The 22,729-nt window shown below is 38.2% G+C and overlaps 2 protein-coding genes across 7 annotated transcripts; both read left to right on the plus strand.

Annotated features, from left to right (window-relative positions):
* The first annotated feature begins 329 nt into the window (after window positions 1-329).
* Window positions 330-14,938, plus strand: mertka (c-mer proto-oncogene tyrosine kinase a). Its single transcript, XM_077581602.1, has 19 exons — window positions 330-598; window positions 1,490-1,805; window positions 2,622-2,722; window positions 2,794-2,964; window positions 5,798-5,884; window positions 6,745-6,860; window positions 6,936-7,125; window positions 7,753-7,898; window positions 9,747-9,882; window positions 11,167-11,317; window positions 11,828-11,916; window positions 12,114-12,209; window positions 12,288-12,368; window positions 12,443-12,535; window positions 12,635-12,753; window positions 12,843-12,952; window positions 13,069-13,228; window positions 13,951-14,087; window positions 14,177-14,938. Exons 1-19 carry the CDS (start codon window positions 511-513, stop codon window positions 14,616-14,618), a joined length of 2,829 nt encoding a protein of 942 aa, XP_077437728.1. The 5' UTR covers window positions 330-510; the 3' UTR covers window positions 14,619-14,938.
* Window positions 14,939-15,216: 278 nt separating this feature from the next.
* Window positions 15,217-22,178, plus strand: tmem87b (transmembrane protein 87B). Of its 6 annotated transcripts, none has more exons than XM_077582228.1 (19): window positions 15,217-15,381; window positions 16,407-16,467; window positions 16,560-16,651; window positions 16,730-16,864; window positions 16,949-17,002; window positions 17,090-17,258; window positions 17,516-17,577; window positions 17,651-17,834; window positions 17,919-18,018; window positions 18,097-18,190; window positions 18,310-18,630; window positions 19,730-19,838; window positions 19,915-19,973; window positions 20,045-20,148; window positions 20,224-20,297; window positions 20,379-20,446; window positions 20,536-20,588; window positions 20,681-20,711; window positions 20,827-22,178. In XM_077582228.1, exons 1-19 carry the CDS (start codon window positions 15,235-15,237, stop codon window positions 20,866-20,868), a joined length of 1,959 nt encoding a protein of 652 aa, XP_077438354.1. In that variant the 5' UTR covers window positions 15,217-15,234; the 3' UTR covers window positions 20,869-22,178. The 6 variants fall into 6 exon arrangements, with proteins under 6 accessions (XP_077438354.1, XP_077438355.1, XP_077438358.1 ...); XM_077582229.1 differs by having other exon boundaries at window positions 18,310-18,626; window positions 19,726-19,838; XM_077582232.1 differs by having other exon boundaries at window positions 18,310-18,380; window positions 19,729-19,838.
* Window positions 22,179-22,729: the final 551 nt, after the last annotated feature.

A 22,729-nucleotide genomic window follows, 5' to 3' on the forward strand; every position in this document is an offset into this window, starting at 1 on the left:
TGTGATATTAGAATTAATACTGCAGTAGCTAAAATCAACCACACGGTGACGGTTTATCACCTCAAAATGTGTTCACTTTTTAATAACTTGAGAGTAACATGCCTGCCGCCTAATTATGTCTTGAAAATAACAACAAAAAAAGGGGGGCACAATCCTGACATTTTAAAAAAATATATACCATATTGCGTTTTTAAATGGGAATGGCCTTCCAAATATTTAAGGTATCTGTGTTTGTTTTGTTGTTTTTTTTCCACTATTTACATTCTTTCCTCCTATCCGTCCCGCCCCCATGGTATCCCGCCTGTGACGTCGCTATAAGTAAACTTTTTCTAGCCAGAGGCCAACGTGATTTGGTATCAACAAGTCTTCAATCTCCACACAAACTGCGTCAAAGCTCTACTGGTGTGATGATGTAGGTCAATCGTCGTGCAGTTGAGTCTTCGCTGGCATAATTATTAAGTGGGTAGTTTTCCGCCTGCTTGGACTAGAAGTAAGAAGTGTATAGGAAAAATGGCAAAGAAGCGGACTTCAAACGGCTGGTTTGGATTTATACTCTCCACCGCTACCATGGCACTGACTGTGTGGAATTCCAGCAGCGGTAATGTGCTTATTGCCCTTTATTTATTTCACGCTTGTACACAAACAGGTTTTACTCGATCCGAGAATAGCAGCTTTTCGAAAGCAATTTAAATGCTTTTCCAAGTGCTAACCTGTAGGAGCACTTTGAAGTCCTAAAGAGCAAAACCTTCTCCTTTGTTGGATTTACCTGCGCTTCATCTCACTAATGTCATAAAATCTTGATTGTTTCTGTGTAATACATTGCCGACAATTTTTTCCCCCATTTTGGCTGACTCGTGAGAATGAACACTGACCACATTCTTATTACTGTATTTGACTGCTAATCCTCCCATTTACTATACAGTATTGGTATGTATCGTATACAGCTGTCAGTGGCAGTGAACGAGAAAGTGAAAGATTGTGTTTTTTAATTGTCATAATAATTTAAAATAATTTCGTTAAATCAAAATTTAACACTCACCAGGCTAATTCTTCTAAAAAAGTTTTTTTTTTTTTTTTTAAATTTAAATATATTTTTTATTTTAATTATTATTAATTATAAACATGTGAGTTTACATTAGATAAACTAATGAAAATCAGTCTTGGGCAGATTTCGGATCCAAATAGTTGCTGTGTTGGATCTTGGACTCTGGATCAATAGCATATCTGACTTTCCACTGTTTGAACCAAATAAATAGTGTGTAGCCTTGTGCTAAATAAATGTTGGCTAAGTATTTCATTGATTCCCCCAACCTTAAGATGTGTTTTTCTCGGGTCTATAAAAAAAAAAGGGTGGGTGTAGGCAAGGTTGTATTATAAAAAAAATAATGCAATATTAGTAATCATAATATACTGTCACAGTACCATAATCAAGCATAACCTGATACAATGATGATGCTTTCATTACAACCTAATGTGACTTTGTAAACAGCTCAAGAATCCAGCAAGCATCTCCAGCGGCTCGTCAGGACCTCTGAGCCCTTGGCTGTGCTCGGCCATGCTTCAAAGATGTACCTCAGTCCGGATGATCTAAAACGGCTCCATTTTAAGACCCCCACAAACTCCATCCAGTTGTCGGAAGGACACGAGGCCAAGTTCAGCTGCTCCATTGATATTCCCGACACCCAGTTGGAACCCACCATCTTGTGGATGAAGAACGGCCAGGATCTGGCTACGAACATGCAGGTACTGATCAATGAACTGCAGACCATCACGGACAGAGCAACAACACTACTTTCCACTGTCAGGTATGTGACCCTGGAATTGTTTTTAGCCTTCTGCTTTCATGGTGCACTCTGAAATGAAAAGAAAGCCAGCTAGTTTGGGATGGGAAGTATTGTATTTCTTTTCCAAACATATCTGTTTAGAAATATTGGATTTTGTTCTGCATACTCAAAGATGAGATCATGGACAGAACAACAAATGATTGAGTAGTCATGACTGGCATCCAATCTGATTACTCTAAAGTTGTTGTTTTAAAAAATATATAAATAAAATTAGGAAGCTGCTAGACCTTCAATTTGTTTATAATATTTAGGAAAATTATTCAAAATATACAAATAAATATTTTACCTTGAAAAGACATGTAGATACTGCACACTGCTCATTGTGCACTACTTATAATATTTTAAGAAGTAACATATTAGCATAGTTAATTGTTATGAAAGTATAAAGTGAAATTAGGAAAGTCACTTTAAAAAAAAAAAAAGAAGAATGAAAGTATAGTCACCGTCTGATATGAATTGCTTTTGACGTGATTTTAACCACAAATCAAAGTTGGGGCTGGCTTGTATTTTGAAAAAGAAAGCTGCTTTGACTCGAGTGATAAGTGTTCTATCGTTGTTTTCCTCTTTCACTTATCATACTGATGTAAAAGGATACAAAAGGCAACAAAAAAAAAAACACTTGGAAAAATTGACACTAGGGAGAGTGAGAGGAGAGCTTGTTTGGGACCTGCATTTCTTTCTGGATTTCCATACTGCTTTGAGACTACATTTTACTTAAAATATGACTTTGAATGGAAATGTTGAGCTTCTAGGGTGACATCTTGAAATGTGTCACAGCATTACCCAGGTACAGAGGGCAGACGCTGGCGAGTACCGCTGCAGGCTCAGCATCGGCAACATGATGGTGGAGTCTCAACCTATCACCATCGGCGTGGAAGGTAAGTCCCAAGTGGCATTGGGGTTTTGTTTAGAGCTCCACATTGATCAAAATCATGAATTTTCTTTGTAGGTCTTCCTACGTTCATCCAGCAACCCGAAGATCAAAACATAACAAAGGACACTTCATTTACGCTGACATGTGAGGCGATAGGACCTCCAGACCCGGTTAAGATTCGCTGGCTGCGTGATGGAATACCTGATGGTGACTACCATATATCGCCCAGTACTTACAAAGTAGAAGGTGAGCAGACATGTTTATTTTGTTAACATTGAGAGCTTATGATGGCTAAACAAATCAGAATACAGTATATTGAGACTCCAACACTTTACCTTCAGATATGTTTTATGAGCTTTAACAGTCAAATAACCAGTCCAAAGAGGTTGTCTGTGCTTAGGATAGACGAGAGATAGGCCTACTATTGATGCCTTTAGAGTGCACATAACTGTACGAATCTTGGACCAGCGCTGAAGTAGCTCATTGGAGAAATTCTAGTCTTCATCCGCAGAAACATACCACTTTTGATGGAGACACAGTGAGCTGGTGTGTACTCAGGTTGCATTGGTCTGTTGGTGCTTTCTATTCTGCTTCATCTTTGCTACCTCAGCATATTCTTGTGCTTATACAAGGAGATTTTTTTTTTAACCACGTTTGGTGTCATTGAGGCTATCGTTAGTGTCAAAGAATATTTAACAGCAGCCACTTCTGTATGATTATTTTCTAACCCCAAAAACGTGTTAGTTACCACATGTTTTTTATATATTATATTATTATAAGAGGCCTTTATTTCCTTTCTTATTTTTTTAAGATTTTTGCTTGAGAAAATGCTCAACGCCCCTAAAGAAATTCTCAGGTAAACATGTTGACGTGATAAAATAAAATAAAATGTAACATATGATTAAAAAAAAAAAAGAAGTAAAAATACACAGCTATTTCAGAACATGAGTGGGAGCAAGTTTAAGATCAAAATATATATATATTTAGAATTACTGAAAATCCTCAAAGAATTTCATATGACGTATTCAATGGCGCCTCTTTGCTGAAAAGCATTTGCTATGAGAAGGATAACCTCTTATCTCCTGCTGTGTGTTAACACAGCCAGTTGCGGAATGGGTTAAAGGTTCAGAGCTGTGCTTTGGTCCAGTGTGTGCAAGGGCCGGGGGCAGGAAGGGGTTGGAGTGGGGGGGTTATACAGGCATTCTGTTCGGGGGTTGGCTCCGGAAACAAAGACCTCTTTCACAGGACAGCCCACTGCCCAAGTAGGGAGGGGCTGAAGGGTGCAGGCTACCAGAACTCAATACTTTCACTGCATAGTGCACACGTTGCACTTGTCTTTTATGCAAGTGCTCCCATTTCCTCTAAAGGTTCATGTCAAGTGTCATCAATGTACCTTTAAAATCACAAGACAATCTGATTAGTTCAAAATGTCACTTTCTAAGTGACGTTGGTGTTATTTAGGCCATTGTTAATACCACTGAGTGTTTATACTCATTAATGCCGGACACTCCATCAGAACACGAATGAGTTCTACTGCTTTGAGTGTGTATCAGTGCACATAATGTTCTTGGCATGTTATTTTTGTTTCTTCTCAATATCTTCCTCACACCCTTATAAAGGGCTGCTCATTTTGGAAACAGGGCTGATAAAAAAAAAAAGAGACCCAAATAGGTTAAAAACAAACAAACAAAAATAGATGCTCCATCAGTCCATTGATGCTCACTGAACTGAGCTATAATTTTAATCAATAAGAGAGTACGAGTCATGGCAACAATGCATCATAAAATGATTCTGTAGTTTACTTCACATGAAGCAAGATCCAGTTGGGTTCACTGAAATGTGGTAGTACGCAACAGGAAAATGCCAGTTCTTTACTTTATAAATGGAAACCTACTGTTTCAGGCAGCTTTACAAAAACCTCAAAATTATAGGTTGCATAGGTCTATGCTGCAAGACTTCTTTCTACTGTACTTTACTCGCAGCATACCATTGCTACTCTAAACTGGTTGTTTCCGTCTTAATCATCAACTTACTTGTGCTGTTTAGTTAATTTGCAGTGAAATTAGAATACAAATGCGTGATCTTTATGTACCGGTACTTACAAAACATTTTTTGACACACATAAACCCATATTAGGTAAATCAATTGGTTTCCCATAATTGTCAGGTGGAGCATCAGTTCATGAAACTAATGCTGAAACATAATACACTTCTCATTTATTAAATCAGGAAATTTAACCAACTATTTACATGTTAAAATGTTTCTTCGAATCTTGCAAAGCACAGATTTTGGTGTCATACGCTCTTCCTCGAAAACCAGTCATGATTGAAATTTTCCTTTTTGTTTCTCCACATTTAACAAGAACGACTTGCTCCATTTGTGACACAAGTTAAACCTGCTCACTTTCCCACATTGCCTCCAGCATCTGTTTGCTGAGCACTTTAAGAGCGAGGCACGTAGTCATGGCGCTTTTACAACTTGCCTAGAAATTTGCTAAGGCATTTGCACATTTCTCCCAAATACTTCACTGAATTGTGCAACTCCTCAGTTGATTGCACATGAGACTTAGAGAGTCACTGTAATTTAAAGTTAAAAGCAGAAACATGTGGTGCAGTTAGTGTTTGTGTAAAAAGTGTGGCACTGTTTACACTAGCGCTCCAGAGAAGTTCATGATACTCCTAAAAATATAAACAAAACATCCAGTGCTTTTTCTGGCTGTGTTGTGGTTAAGCTTGGCTTCCGAAATAGTGCACAAAAGGGACATTTGTTCCATAATCTTGTAACAGAGCAAAGCTTGAGGCTTTTGACAGACAGAAAGCCAAGAAAATATGTGATGTTTTTTTTTAAACATTTGATTATAATGAAGAAGCAACTCATCCATAATTCTTGTATGTCAATTTATGTGTTGATCACATTCTTACCTCACCAGAAGAGATGAGACGGACATGTTCCATCTTTCGTCTGTAACCAAGAAAATAGTTGTAGTCAAGATTAGCGTTATTTGGCATTTTATGTTTCCTCAACACATGCTGAGCTTGACACTAACCATAACGCTTCCTTTTTATTGTGTCTACTGCAGGTGTCAACAAGTACACTCAGTTTAACTGCGAAGCTTACAACTTGAAGGGGGTCAGTACATCCAGAGAGGCAAACATTAACATTAAAGGTATGCAACAAATGCTGATAATAAACGTTTTAACAACAACCAATGTTTTGGGGAACTCTTGAATGAGTCAAAACTTTTTTTCTCTCTTGTCCTTGAATGTTTGTGTATTGCAGTGTTGTAGAAAATGTGTTGACGTGTTACTATTACTAAAGTTTTAATGCAATGCTTCTCAATTATTTTTTATTACGGTCTCACTCCTTCCACCGGGAATCGGCAAATATTTATACATTTAATGTATAAATTAATATATATTAGTGGGTAATTTTGAGTGCACTACATTTATATTTTGGACATTCGGGTACCCCTACAAAATGGTGTGACCCCCCTAGGGAGTAGTGTTCTTCATTCATAAATATTCAACATTACTTCACATAACACAACATGCGTGACAGTTTGCCGCGGTCTCCCTGCATGAAATTATACGGTGAACTACTGAACCGTATGGAATGCTTATGAAATAAGATAAAAACAATAAATGAAGCAAAATTGCGAAAAGACACGTTTGCTGTTTTGAGGCCCAAAATATAAAACAATTTATCACTATTCGCCATTTTGGTTGTTTACTTTCGCCTTAAATGCTTTTAGGTCGGAACTGGGAAAAACCAACTCGGATATATCAGACTTTAGTACACTTCGGCTAGGGCGCTAATGCTCCTTGTGCACGCTAGGACAATGAGAGCGCTACTGCCACCTACTGTATTGGATGTACACTTTATTACAATTTATTCTAGTACAGCGTTAAAAAAAAAAAGGGGACATTTCCCCACATTAAAATGCGCTTTTAGTTTCCGATATATTTTTAATTTCCTTTATATTGTGCGTTTAGCAATGTTAAAAATTAACTTCATTGTGTTTTGTAGTGCTTCCCAGGGCTGTTTCTAACGTGACTGTGATTGCGAGGGAGTCCAATAAATTGAAGCTAAGCTGGGTGCCCGGACATGAAGGCTTCTCTCCGTTGTCCAAGTGCCACATCAGGGTGAGTTTCATGTCTGCTCATTGATGTTTTAATGCCCCTCAGATAGACCATTGCATGTTTTCTGTGCTATCCAAGTTGAAAGAAGTGAGTCGCAGGATAGGGGAGGTGACGATAACCAGGTTCATCAATGTCACGGTACCGCCATTCCAGTGTGAGGTCCCTGGGCTGCAAGCTATGACGTCTTACAACATGAGCGTTTCCTGCAGCAATGAGGTGGGGGCTTCTCCGGTCTCACCTTGGATCCACAGCAACACAACAGAGGGAGGTGTGTGACGACTCCTGCCACCCATCTATTTAGTAGCAAATATAATTTCAGTAAAAGGTGAATATCGGCGCCCTCAGCCATTTCGTGAAGGATATAATTAGGGTACAATAGATGGTAATTTTATTTTTATTCTTTTGATCCACAAAGAAATCTCAAGACACTATTCACGTGAAGCAAGTTTTGAATTTGGATCACACTTTGACGACCATTTACCTCGAACGATTAGATAGCATCAGAAGCAACATAAAAAAATTAATAACGACGAGTGATGCTAATATTACCACTCCCGAAACATGTTGCATTTCTTCAGTTTTAAATAACCTGCAGAAGGAGCATGTGGGGACTGGAATGTACTACCTGGTTTCCCTCTGTCAAGTTCCTCCAGTTTTCCTAAAGAGACATGTAGGAAACAGGAGCGGTCCGACTGAAAGAGTTCCTACTGGGTGGAGTTTCCCCTTCAAGGGCCACCGTGGGGATTATTTTAGCCAGGAAAGGACCACATACCAAACTGTTATCAAAATTTAAACAGGACATTCTTGATATAATTGGATTTTCCTCCCATAAAGCTATTATGCTTGTTGCAATATACAGTAACACAATAATCCCTCTGTTATCCAATATTCCCAGTGCCATCAGTTTATCCTCGAAACGTCACCGTGCAGCTGAATGAAACGTGGCTGGTGATCCGGTGGAAGCCTCCACCGGATGATAAGATAAACGGCATCCTGCAAGGCTATGATGTTATTGTCCGCCACGGGGCTCAAGTGAACAAGGTGAGTAAGTGATTCTGTATAAGATGTTTGATACTACTTTTTTTGGACTCATACCAGTACGAGGAGTACTCAACTCTTGAATAGTCACCGATACCAAGTTCCGATACCACTAGTACACCTTGAAACTGCTGGGTCAAAAATAACCCAATTTTGGTTAAAAAAATTGGGTTATTTGGGCCAATTTAACTCAACTTTGCGCTATTTTGTATCAAAATGACCCAATAGTTTTGGATTATTTTGTACTAAATGGTTATTATTATTATGCAAAACAAACCCGAAAGTTGTGTCAAATTGACCCAAGTAGCGAAAACAATGACACATAATTTAAAAGAAATAAAAATAAATTCCCAATATAGTATTTTGCTTAAAATTTTATTAAATTAATGTCAGTTTTCTATTCTTCTCATTTCTGATCGTTAAACGGCCACATGCGTATCGGCTTCTGTCGGGAGTAATGATACCTTGAAGTAAAGCCTGGTGTCAACCTGATACCAACACTTGGTATCGGTACTCACCCATCCCTACTTTTTCGGATTAAAGACGTCAACTATGGGAAAGTGAGGTACAGGTACATCCATACAGGCTTATGCTTTGTCAACTCTGCTGGGCAGTATTATTCTGTTCAAAACATTCAAAATGTCCCATTAAAGTAATTTTTACATAACTATGAGTGAAATAACCAACTACTAATTGATTAAATGTTAACTTTCTGTATAATCGAGCAAGCTCACTCCTACTAGTTGTACACTACACATAGTGAATGGATTTGTGTATGCAAAAAATATGTATGTATAAAAAAATATTTATGCGTGTCCACTACTCAAATAACACCACATTGCGCATTTTCACTAAATATCCCGTCCTTACATAACAGCAAAAGTTACTCTTACTAACAAAATGACCAAGAATGACTAATATGAAGACAATGCGTCTGAGCCAGAGGTCAGCTAATTTATCTGTGTCAACAAGTTAAGGAAGAGTGTAAAGAAAGAATGCAAGCAATGTTATAAACTGTTAGTATTAGCAGTTATTAACTTTTTATAAGTGATAAATTTTTTCCGCTATGGGTTCATCATTTGTGGCACTGCAATAGTGCTTTCAAAGACAATGGTATATTTCTTGGTCTTCCTGTCTCCGTGGAAGTAAAGGAAGCGGGTCTGGGGAAAAAAAAATGTCAATGTTTTTCTTAATTTGGCATGTGGCTGTGAGTCACCTCAGAGTCAATGGAATATGAATACAACAGGATGTGTATAATAGGCTTAAATGTCCTTTGTGTTGTCCATTGTTACTGACGTCACAACAGTACATAGTATACAAAAGCTTTCCGACATCAGCGCTTACTGGAAATGCGTGCGTATGAATGTATACCACACTTTGTTAGTGTCGTAAGCACATGCTCAGCTTGATGGCACAGACGCGACAGATCGTGTGAATCATGGGTTCTGCGTTGACTGTCGGACAGTCAGCATTTTGGGAGCACAGAGGAACCGCAGATGCTACCATGCACTGTTGTGAAATACAGGGCTATATCTGTCACATGGTCACCCCCGTTGCAGCAGGTCAAAAAAGTTTCCTTTTTTCAGGACATTATTGCTGGTAACCAGTGCATTTTTTTTTTTTTTGGGAGTGGTTATTTTGGAAGAGATGATGAGGTTTCGTCCAGTAAATGAGGGTGTTCCTCACTTTTACATTATATTTGCGACTTTCCTTACGGAACCATTAAACCTGTGAACTAATTTTATCCCGTTTCTTATCTCTAATCATTTAATGATTAAACTCTCAAAGATAACTGCTAAACAAATTATAACGTGATTGTGGCATCATTAATCATGTCATGATCTTGTTCAGATCCACAGTTACACCAACACGGCCTTCGTGGCGCTGCACGATTTCAACACCACATACAGTGTGGAGGTGGCTGCATGCACACGTGCTGGCAGCGGGATGGTCAGCCCACGAGTCTGGTTGTTTGTGCCAGAAGACAGTAAGTTACTCTCGTGATTTAGTTCCTTTTACTTGATGAACTGCCCAAAAATGTTTTGTGCATAAATGAGAAGTAAAACAAAAATAAATAAATAAATGACGGTGGAAGATATAGTACCGTTTGCCATCTAGCAGAAGAGCATTTCGGCCTGCATGCCACTATACATCACTGGTATAGCTAGGTAAACAAAGACACATTATTTGTTGTAAATAGATCATTTTCACAACAGTTAAACTTTCTGCAGCACAAATTAAGATTTCACACAGCATAGTGGTTGGGAATAACAGCTCTAAAAATAAGAAAAATCTTCAGAGGCCAAACTGGGAATAAAATTAGGAATGGAATGGGCTTAGAAACTGGACTGGGAAACTGGGAGTAAAATTCAGCCATATATTCTATATGTGAAGTGAGACACACCTCCCAAGCACTAGTAGTAATTTCTCTCTGTATGTTTGTCACAATGTCCACCATTGACACAATAAAAGGGCCCGACTGATATGGAATTATAATTTTTTTAAGGCCATTGCCATTTCTAATATTTAGTAGGGGAAAAAAATCTGATAATTGAATAATTGGGTGATAATTTTAAACAATATGTAATGAATAATACAACTTTTTGGTCCCTTAACACAACAACAAAGATATGAATTACATTCAGAACATTTCATCATTTTACTATAAAATGTCCTTCAGTATTTGTTGAATTTACAATGGAGAGGAAATTTAAAGTGTGCATGCAAAAAAAAGAAGCATGAACGGATACATTTAGTCTTAGACTTAGGTCGTAATTTACATACACATACGCATTTAATAGGCAAAACTTCAGTCGATTTATTATTATTATTATTATTTTTATTATTACAGAAAGGCTTAATATATATATATTTTTTTAATGATTAAATGGCCCTAGTTTATAATCTATATATCTCTTCTTGATTAGTGTTTGTTACATGTTTGTCACGTGTTATCACAGGGTGAATAGTTTCCATTTAGCTTTCTTTGTACACTTGTATGACCTTTAACAATGTTAAAATGGTACTTGTCACCTGTAAAGATAACAACGGTTTTGATTAATTAAAGGGTCATTACTTCCTATAAAAATCTGATTCTAAATTTGGACAAATGGCAGGTTGACCATTTTCCCCAAATTGAGTTCTGTTTGGCCTATTCATGCAATGCTTTTAACACATTCCTCCCTAATATGACTGTTGTATGATTAATGTACGGAATTACTTGAAATTGGATTCAAAATTGCTAAGTATTTTTGAAATGTCTCTATTTTAGAATCAGGTCCATCACCGTCCTCAAGCCCCGGCACCAAGATTCCAGATTCTGTCAGTGTTGTTCTGGGTGTGGTGTGTGGAATCTGTCTTTTGATGCTTGTCCTCTGGATGGCTATCTGTGTACACAACAGGACATCTGACTCTTGTCTTGGGTATGCTGAAATTTCTAGACTCAAAAGTTGATCTAATCAAGAACCTTTCTCTAAAGTTGATGACCCTATCTTGGAAATGGCTTTGCTTTGCCTCTCTGTCTTGTAAAATGATTCTGGTCAGTAGCTTACAAGGCGAGCTGAGTCATGAGACTTGCAAAAACGTGACGCTTCCTGGTCATAAAGTGTCTTCGTTTCCTCTTTATCACTACCCTTTGCACCTGAACTGAGAGTAACTGCAGCTCCAGGTTTGCAAACGTTCACAACAAGTAGCTGAACATTCTAGAAGTCAGTGAGTCAGTCTTGCCTCTCAGGATGCAGATAGGATTTTGTCACCACACACATTCAGGAAAACAGCAGCTGACCCCCGGAAAAAGCTCAAAGAGCTTCCATGCTTTGACTGTCTATTGTACTGAATCTCTGTGTTCATAGGGCTACAACAGCATAATGACCTAAGTGTGCGCAATGATTTAGTTCTCATGTGCTTTTGTTTCTCACTGTCTCTCCCTGCAGGCGGTTGTTGGGAAGTGGACAAAAGCAACAGCCAATCGTCCAGTACAAACCTCAGAGATCCTACAACCGCCCTGCTGTTGGAATAACGCGTATGTTTACAAATTGTCTCATAAAAAAAAAAAGTATATATCTTTGTGGACTGCTATATTATCGGTGCAGCAGTCCTAAATTTAAATTAATGGGCAAATTTACATTAAAATACATTTAAGTGATTTCATTGACTTTTGATATTAGAATTTTTTAAATCTAAAATGATCCATCTAAACATACTTAACTTTGTCTGCAGTTGTAAACATCGGCGTCAGTGACGAACTCCATGCCAAACTGCAGGATGTGATGATCATGAGGAACTTGCTATCCATAGGAAAGGTTCTTGGAGAAGGTGAAAGGAGGGGAAAACAATCACATCAAAAATGTATATTTATTATAGACTGAATTTAAGAGTTTTTTCCCCTATTAGGTGAATTTGGCTCAGTAGTGGAGGGTCATTTAAAGCAACCAGATGGGACATCGGAAAAAGTTGCTGTGAAGACAATGAAATGCAAGTCTTTTTTTTTTTTACAGAAATTTTGGTATAATTTGAATGAAGTAATTTTTTTCATCTTTTTGAAACAGTGGATAGCTTTTCCCAGAGAGAAATTGAGGAGTTCCTGAATGAGGCAGCCTGTATGAAAGATTTCCACCATCCTAATGTCATCAGACTGCTCGGTTAGGACATCTACATTGCACCTTTGGTGTATTGTAAAAAACACATTACCGTTTTGCTTATTATAATGTCCTTGTGTGGGAAATAATCACCCTCTATAGGTGTGTGCCTGGAAATGGGCTCCGGACACTTCCCCAAGCCTATGGTCATCCTGCCCTTTATGAAATACGGAGATCTACACACCTTCCTGCTGCGCTCACGCCTTGGAGAGAATCCCTTAGTAAGGAATCTGACAAACAAATAGAATCGTGGAATAATATGAGCACTTCTCACCATGCAAAATCTGCTATCTTGCTTGTTATTCCGCAGTTTTTACCAACACAGACACTCCTGAAGTTCATGGTGGACATTGCCTCTGGTATGGAATATCTCAGCGGTCGGAACTTTCTTCATCGCGACCTGGCCGCTCGCAACTGCATGTGAGTTATTGGTGTGGCTGTGGTACTTGTGTTATCATGATACAATACATAATATGTCAAATATTTACTTACCATCATCATGTGTTGTTCTTTTGTGCTGGGGTTTTCCCCTTCAGGCTGCGAGATGACATGACGGTATGTGTAGCCGACTTCGGATTATCCAAGAAGATCTACAGTGGAGATTATTACAGGCAGGGCAGAATCGCCAAAATGCCTGTCAAATGGATAGCCGTTGAAAGTCTGGCGGACAGAGTATTTACTGTCAAAAGTGATGTGGTAAGTAACCCAGTACTTTTTGTACTGATTAATGTTGAAGGGTTACCAGCTTGATACACATTTCTGAAATAACACATTTGTTCAAATACCTTAATAATAATAATAATAATAATAATAATAATAATAATTGGCATTCATCAAAGTAAATATATTGATTTTGGTAATGATTTAAGAAGGTAGGAAATATACATATCCATTTGCAACACTTAATTTCTCCAGCTCTCTGCAAGTGTTTACATTTTCAAATGATTACTACAAGATTCCTAGGAAATCGCAATGTCCCATCAATGGTGATCTATTTTTGAAACAGACCCGCGGCTACTCATGGGGCCCATGGGTACCATGTTGGTGAGCCTTGCTGTAAAGTATAATTTCAAGACATTGTCCATCGCACTCTCCTTTTCTCTCTATTCTTTTCATCCTGTCAATAGATGATGCAACCATCTTTAGAGTTTTTTTTTTTTTATTATATGAAAAAGGTTTTTGAAATACATTAATGGTCACTTGGGAACTTAAGTTACACTATATGGTTTGGTACACGCCATCAAATGTTAACAAGATCACAAGAATGTCTCAATTCTAATTTGGAATCAACACCAACTCTTAAAGCAAATGCTCAAGCTTGACTAAAACTCCTAAGTCACCACTGAATCTCAATTCTTCCGTTGGTATTGTTCATCTACAAATAAAATCTAAACTGTATATTCCGTTTTAACCCACAGTGGGCATTCGGTGTAACCATGTGGGAGATCGCTACACGCGGGATGACACCATATCCCGGCGTTCAGAACCATGAGATTTATGACTACCTCCTTGAAGGACACAGACTGAAGCAGCCAACAGACTGTTTGGATGACCTGTGAGTGTTTTCTGCTCATTTCACTAATTCTGACTTGAAATCAGTCCTGTTCTTGTTGTTTCGTCTAAAAGTTATGTCATTGTGACTAGGTATGAGATCATGTATAGCTGTTGGAGGGCCGATCCTCTGGACAGACCCCTTTTTTCCCAACTGCGAGAAATGCTGGATAAAATCACCGAAAGGTTTCCAGAGTCTTTTAGCAAAGAGGACATCATCTACATCAACACCAGCTTCCAGGACGAGAGCCCTGATGGAGAGGCCACAGAACATCCTGTGTTAAGCTCCTCACCTTCCTGTAGCCACCAGGAAGCTGAAAATTCGATAGTGACTGCAGACGTTCACGAGAGCATGGCGGATGAGGATGACGATGGTCGTTATGTGGTGGTCATCTCCCCAGATACTTCACTGAGATCTGTAACACTGGACACTCCTCTTTTGTCGAGTGATTCGTCAAGTCGCTCAGATAGCAACATTGTTACTGATGGTACACGGACAGATCACAACTCCACTGATATTTCTCGCCTGCTGTAAAATTTGGTATCAAGAAGTTTTAAGGTGTTGTATTGTATTGTATTGTATTGTATTGTTACTAAACATTTTTGCTATGTTGCACTGGAAGCACCCGTAGTGAATTTTGTTTCATAAGCAAATTATAGTTTGGTCAGCTTGCTTTTATATGTCAGTGTTGATGTCAACCTAAAAACATGTTTGCACATAAACTTGGAATTCACTAGACTGTGAAATGGTTTACTATAGTGTTTTGTTGTTGTTGAAAATATGTTGAATATTGTAATGGATTAATGAACATAAATGCATATTGTATGATGTAAGAATAAATAATTTATAGAGTATTTCAAGACTACTTTTCCTCTGATCATTAAACACTTTTAAAGTGCTCTTAGAGGTGAAAATATTCCAATGACATTGGGAGGTCGTATAAAATGTAAATAACAAAATACAATGACTTCCAAATGCTCTTTAACCTATATTTAATTGAATACACTACAAAGACAAGATATTTAATGCTCAAACTGATGAACATTGTGTCCCATTACTGAATTTTAGCTATTTATTCCTTACTATGTATTTATTGGATGGTGCGTTCAGGACGCCTCAGGCAGGGGAAGTGTTCACGCATGTCGACAACATGGCAGCTGCTCCAATGAGTTCGTGGAGATTTTTGACCAAGGATGGTTTCTGTACATGGACACTTCTTTATATACTCTCACTCGTTACTATAGAACTAGTCGCTGCTGCTCCAGAGACGGGATTATGGAAAATTACCGCTTTAAGTGTAAGTAAAGAATCACAAGTAACCGGCTCAACACTAGCTGTGTTAGCCGTGTGATGCTAGCTTGCTGTCAACTAAGACTGATGTTCGGTGGTTAACCTTCCACGAATATTTACAGATACACAAATAATTTACAATCTTGGTCTTATTTTGGTTAGTATGTATATGTCGTGGGACATATAACTAGCTGTTGTAGTCGTGAAAGATAAATTATGTTTTCGTGGTTGGCTAGCTAACTCCAGATAGGTATGTCAGTGTACTGTATTTTTTAATATATTTTTAAACCCTTGGGTTGGAGAAACTTTCATGTTTACATTAGCCACTTTCTTCGATGCCAATACCATTAGGCGAGAAGTGTATGGTGTTTCGTTTACAGATCAGTCATTTGCACTTAAGATAGATAATCAATAATTAAAAATAATGCAGAGACGTTCATGTCACCCGCAGTCTCTGGTGTTGAAGACTGTATTATTAACCTGGGAAGGGTGACCTGTCTAGCAAGTCATGCAAAAAAAAAATATATATATATATTTAAATAGACAGTTTTATGATGAGTTTGTTTATTTATTTAATTAATTAATTAATTATGTAATTAACTAGTTTTACTTTATAAGAACCGTCCCGGCTGACGTAACGTGATTCATTTCCGATTTTGGGTGTGTGTAGTGTACACATAAATGGTGTAACAAAAGAACTGAATAACCGAATCAAATTGTTACATTTTAAAATCGTTGCATCCTTGGATCATATCACACCTCCATGTATTGAGATACGTATCAGATCGTCTTTTATGAGAAATCTACATAGTATATAAATCAGCCCTACAAACAATCATGTAGAATTATGAAATGTGAAAGTTTGGACCTGTGACTAACCGTCATACCTTAGCAATGATTTGTCAAACACATGATACACTATTAATTGCATTTGAGGTTCATCCTGAAATTTCACCCACAAGTCTGTTAAACTCTCTTGCCAATGGTAAGAATGTCATCCTTTATGTATGAAAGTAATTTTCTCTTCATCAGACCTCAAGACCGCTACTATTAAGAAAGTCCATGTTCAAAGACACTAATATTGAATTGAAAGGTAAGACATCAAAAAATGGCAGTCTTGAGGTTTTCCCAATTATCACACTCCCATTTTATGTTTACCCTTGCTTGTTTGTTTAACTTTGCCAGTTGTGTCATTTGGCTGCCCTGAAGAGATAACATTCACCATTCTGTGGTATTTGAAATACTACCCCTGCCACAATGATTTCAATAATATTGATGTAAGTATGACTGTATTTAAATACTCATAGATGGTGTCCTTGCTTAATGACAAGATAAATTGTTCTTATTCTGTGTAGGAAATGTACGAGCGAACACCGCTGAGTCGTGGGCAGAGCCTTGATCCGAATCCCCTCATAAAAGGAGAGTACATCGAACACAAACACAAACCTATAACGTGTAACAGCGAGCTGCATTCTTTTCCAATGTTAAAAGTAAGTTTTTAATACATTAACCTACTCTTCCTCAGCACAGTCAGTCACATAGTTGCAAATATCTTGTGATCTCACCTCCTCCAGAAAACCAAGGCACAGCCGCGAGCTGTCAGTCCTCCAGTTGAGGGACAAGAATTGGTTAGTAGAATTGTGAAGTCTTCCGTACGTATTTGGTAGCGGGTTTCATGCTGTTGTAATCTGTGTATTATTTTTGCAACGCTGCAGGATCAAAGAGACATCATATGGCTTACTGAGGAGCACGAAGGTGGCACAGTGACAAACAGGAGTACGATGGTCAAAAATAATGTCATAGTCTCCACATGGAAGGATGGTCCTTACTTACTTGTGGTGAAGATTGTGCCCGATCAAAAAGATGCTAACTGGAATTTAACTAGTGAGGATTTTATTTTATTTTTTTACCTTATTTAGCAATAATAGCCCCAAACCCTCAAAAAATAATATCGCAGTTGTAAAGGTGATACCACTGAGGGGATAAAAATGATTCATCTAAATGATTACAATTGCTAAACTTTTGGAAACAAATGTAAAAAAAAATGTTTTAACTGTCTGTGAAAATTTGATATCATAGTCATTTTTTTCCTCACCTAATGCTGATGTCATCATTAAAAAAAAGTAAAAATCTCTTTTCAGTAAATGTGGTGATGAAAGGCAAGCATGGCTACATTTCCATCACAGAATATCCTCTCATGATTGTAAGTAGACATCATTTTGCAGTTATGATTACTTTGTTGCTTACCACACATTCTTGCTGTAATTTGTTGACAGTTCTACATGGTCATGTGCGTGGTGTACATCCTGTTCGCCCTGTTGTGGTTAGTCTGGGCTGCCTGCTACTGGAAAGATATATTGAGAATCCAGTTTTGGATCGCAGGGGTCATCTTCCTGGGGATGGTGGAGAAGGCGGTCTTCTGCGCTGAATATGAAAACACCAACACTGTTGGATCTGCTTGTGAGTGTCTGTTGACGTTCTTAATTGAAAGGTAAACATTTCCCACTTATTGTCGGTAATGATCTTTTTTTTCCGGTGCTTCAGCTCCAGGCCTGCTGATTTTTGCCGAGCTGGTCTCGGCCCTCAAGAGAACTTTAGCTCGCTTGCTCGTCATCATTGTCAGCCTCGGCTATGGCATCGTTAAGTATGTACACTGTACACAGTGCTACTGATTTCAAATGAGCAAGTGTTTTTTTATAAATAGTGTAATTTGCCCTCACAGGCCTCGATTGGGGACAGTAATGCACCGAGTGGTCGGTCTCGGAGTTCTCTACTTTGTCTTTGCTACCATTGAAGGTGTGCTGAGGATAACTGGGGTGAGACTTTCCCCCTCTAATATAATAATAATAATAATCAATACACATGGCAACGATCACTTCAGGTAACACCATGTAAATCCAAATGTACTGTATGCTTATTTGTTAATGCATTTAAGGGTCAAGACAATGGGCCAGCTCTCATTACAGCAATTGTTCTGGCTGTTTTAGACTCCTTCATCATCTGGTTCATATCCTTTAAATGTTTTATTCTAAGAAAAGTCAACTCAACTCTGCTAATCTATCGTTGCAGCGGCCTAGTGGCTCGTCGGGTTACCTTTTTCCCTTCATGTACTTCTGTGAACGGTTCCGTTTACTCCTCATCCTTGTGTCCACGTGTGATTGTCCCGTTCTGTCCTTCTTTCCAGGCAAAAGACTCTGACTTGGCCCTGCTGGCCAATATTCCCTTGGCTCTGCTTGACTCCTCTCTATGCTGGTGGATATCCTTCTATGCACATGTTCTTTCCGCTCTGTCTCCCTGGCTTTCAAAACACTTTAGACCAAGAGTAGCATATGTACGATTGTTTGTCTCAATAAAACATACAAACAAATAACAAATATTGTATTACAAGCCATTGCGCTCTCTAAAATTGTAATTGAATCATACATTTATTGTGCCTTGTTGCCACTAATGACATCTCTTGGTCTAAATGATTTGCATGCATTTTTCTGCTACCTTTAGATAGCTTCCGCATGCCGCTATACACTCACTGACCACAACCTTGGCACAGAGGTGCAAAACACATTCAAATGCTTAAAGAGGAAGTCAAGGACCCGCCCCCAATATTATGTTCTATGTTCTTACACTAGTCTAATCATTAGTTAATTAGATTAATATTGCATTTGTGAAGTATAAAAAAAAAAAGCAGGAAAAAAACAAGAGGGCGACCATTTTGCCACTTGCTATTGACTGAAAATGACATCATGGTGCAAAAAGACTCAGGTAACGACCGTCACAACTCACCTGTTTTCTTGTCTTGGTCATGTAATGTTAGCAAGCTGTCGTTTTCGGTCAACCGCAAATGACAAAATGGCCGCCACCTGAGATGGATAAAAATGGGTGAATTTGACTGCCTATTTCATATTCCACAAATGCAATATTAATCTGAATACTATGTTTAAACTAGTGGGTGCACATATCTGATCATATCAGATCTGCATCAAGAACTCTGCATTTACAAAGGTATTACTCAATTTGAATCGGCACTGTCAAAGGGGTATTCATTTACATTGTGTTTATTATTGTGGTTGTAGAACTGCACTGCATAACAAAGGGAAGTATGGAGAGGGAAAAATAGTGGTGTGTTAATTCCAATAATTATTTCAAACTTGGGGTTGATGAAAGCAGAACAGTTAAAATGAAGAAAAAAAATACAATATAGTTATACAGTGTCTTTATAATTGAGGTGGTTAAAAAAACAAAAATGTATATCATTATCTACAACATTTGAAACTGCCCGCAAAATGTTTGTATGTTTATTTCATGCAAAGCATGGTTCATTTTAGTTGAGTTGTGCGTTTCCCTCGACTGCCAGTTACATATTTGTCAGCCTGGCTCAAACCATCAAGACTCTGAAGCTGAGAAAAAACCCGGTCAAGTTGTCCCTCTACAGGCACTTCACAAACACGCTCATATTTGCAGTCATTGGTGAGTCCAATACACAAGGCTTGTCAATGTGCATGTGTTACATGTTCTTATTTTCCACCCTCGGTCTGTCCTTCAGCTTCTATCATTTTCATGGGTTGGACGGCAAAGAAATTCCGTCTAGCAGATTGCCAGTCGGTGAGTATGCTTGGCATAGGTAATAATATTTTAAATACTTTTTCTTTTACATCAAATTAATTTGTGCTCAGGATTGGATCGAACTGTGGGTGGAAGACGCTTTCTGGAGGTTTTTGTTCTCCCTCATTCTACTTGTCATAATGTTCCTATGGAGACCGTCTGCAAACAACCAAAGGCAAGTTCTTAGACAGCACCGCTCTACCCAGTTTCCGCCACTTTTTCTTTCCTCATTGAATGTCAATTCCCACAGATACGCCTTCACACCTCTCATGGACGACTCAGATGATGAGGAAATTGAGGAATTTATTGCCTCTGCAAACATTGGTACTATAACGTAACTGAGCTTGGTTTAATCATGTCATGTACAGGCTTTTCTCCTCACTTAACGTCTTTTTCCTTCCCCAGCTGGCATGAAACAGAGATCCACAAAAAACGAGACAAATGGGGCAGTAAAATCTCCAGAAACAAACCTGGTCAGTGATATGCGTGGAATTGTTTTAACTGTAGTCATGAGCGGTTTCCTACAGGCGGCAGTGTTTACTCTCTTTTTGTGTCCATGCAGGAAGAAGACTTAAAGTGGGTTGAGGAAAACATTCCGAGCTCTCTCACTGATGTGTAAGCCATTCAACATGGATAATTATTTGCTTTTGAATCAGTGAGATGTAATAAGTTGAGCAAGACTCAATCTGTTGTTTTGCCTTTTTCAGAGCGCTTCCAGTCTTGCTTGACTCTGATGAGGTAACTTTTAAAATCTTGACATTTTTTGTGCTATAATAAATAAATCAGGAATTAATTACAGAGTTCAAACATGAAATATGGACGACAGCTTACACTACTTTTATCACTGTTGCAGGAAATCATGGCGACCAAGTATGAGATGTCCAAGCTGGAGTGAGGGGAAACCTTCAAAGCTGTCAGCCGAGGATGAGGAGCGCAAACAAGCAAGCAGACGTGACTCCGGTTAACTTTCATGCAGAACGACACCTTATTGCTGGTGGCAAGCCATTGTGGAGATCTACTAATGCCCTTCCCACCATCCAACCTTTTTTCCTCTCAACCAACTGGTTCATCTTTTCCCAACAGAGTCAGTTTAAGCCTTTCTTTCCAAAGAGATGATTTAATATTAAGTGCTGTATTTATTTGCATTATGTCTATAATAGAGGGTTTGTTTTTATACAATGCGGGTTTCAAATGAGATGCTTATTTATAAAGGTAGGGATAGTTAAATCAGCAACAGGGATTGATCGAGCTATTGTCTCATTGATTTAAAGTGGGATTTAGGTAGCATGCATGTGTCATGTAACGATGAGACGTTGAGATGATGTTGTGATGACAGCATTGGAAGAGAACATTTTGCTTCTATGCACTTTCACCATCAAAATTGTGCCTACATGACGGTCTTGTATGAAGCCTGATGTGATATTCCAGTAGTCTCGGTGTCATGATGCGTGTGAGTGGGAAGATTGAAGACTACTTAGTCATTAGTCCAATTAAACCACCAATTGTGTTTGGTAGTTACTAGGAGGGCCTCTGTGTGTGTTTTTATATCTGTGTATATCTTTGGAGCAATATACTTGTCGTGTCATTCTTTTTTATTTGCAATGAAAGTGTACTTAAAAGTAATGTGTTCACCAAGTTTACTCCTATTTTGTTTACACTGTCTTCTTCGGAGCTGGACCAATCTATGTACTGGGCAAACGGCAATTTCTTTTTCATTACCAAGCTTGCTTTCGGTGCTCATTTTCTCAGTATTTCCCCCCCCCCTCCCAGTTATTGTCTGAAAATGTCTGCTGGAAAGTGTCATTGTAGTTTGGAGTAGGAGCATTGTTGTCATGCTGTGTGGGATGTTTCAGTGGTTAACAAAAGCACAAGCTGATCTTCTCGAGTGGGTTGTTAGACTGTAATGTCAATGTTGACTCTCGTTTCTATTTCAAGGCTTGTCGGAAGCAATGTTTTTATGATGGCAAGCAGTCCTTGGGTTGTATAAATTACAGACACCTGCACCTTGATTTTTTTTTTTCATAGTTGCTTGAATTGGTAATGCCATAATTCTGCCTAAGTTATGATGGGTTATTATTATTATTATATTTTTCTCGCATTATTTTCTTACCTTTTCCAGTGTTCAAATTAAGATTATATACAGCAGTAGGTTGGTTTCCTGGACTAATTTGCTCTGCTATTATTGCAATAAAATGAATATTTACATTGGTTGTCAGGTTGCGTCATCTCATAATGTGTTTCTTTCTGATGTGGTTTCAAAAAGAAATCCGATAACAAGCACTGCAGTATTACGAAAAAATGCTAATGAAACACAGAAGTGTTTGAAAGAAGATCACTTTGTGAAATTGAAACTTCACAAAAGTAGTTTGATCTTCAAGACTTTGCCACTTCAATCTCATTTATTTGGCAATTTACTACAAATTTTGACATATAATACTTTAGTCTACTTAAAATAAACTATCAATTTTGGAAGACGGTGAAGTTACTTTGAAATTTGGGTTCATTTGAAAAACATAATATTGGCTCGGTGTTGACAATAATATAAGGTGTCTTTTTGTAAGATGACAACTCTTAAAGAGACTATTTAATGATGAACTAATCATTTAAAACCCACCACTATTAATTTTAAATAACTTGCCCAAACTTTTGATACGATACGATATACTTTTATTTTCCCCGTGGGGAACTTTTTCCTGGACTCCGTCCAGCTGCAGTTTACAGTAAACCTACCACAGCTGGGGCCTGCAGGTGGTCAT

The sequence above is a fragment of the Vanacampus margaritifer genome, chromosome 12 (genome assembly GCF_051991255.1).
Source record: "Vanacampus margaritifer isolate UIUO_Vmar chromosome 12, RoL_Vmar_1.0, whole genome shotgun sequence".
Taxonomy (NCBI): domain Eukaryota; kingdom Metazoa; phylum Chordata; class Actinopteri; order Syngnathiformes; family Syngnathidae; genus Vanacampus; species Vanacampus margaritifer.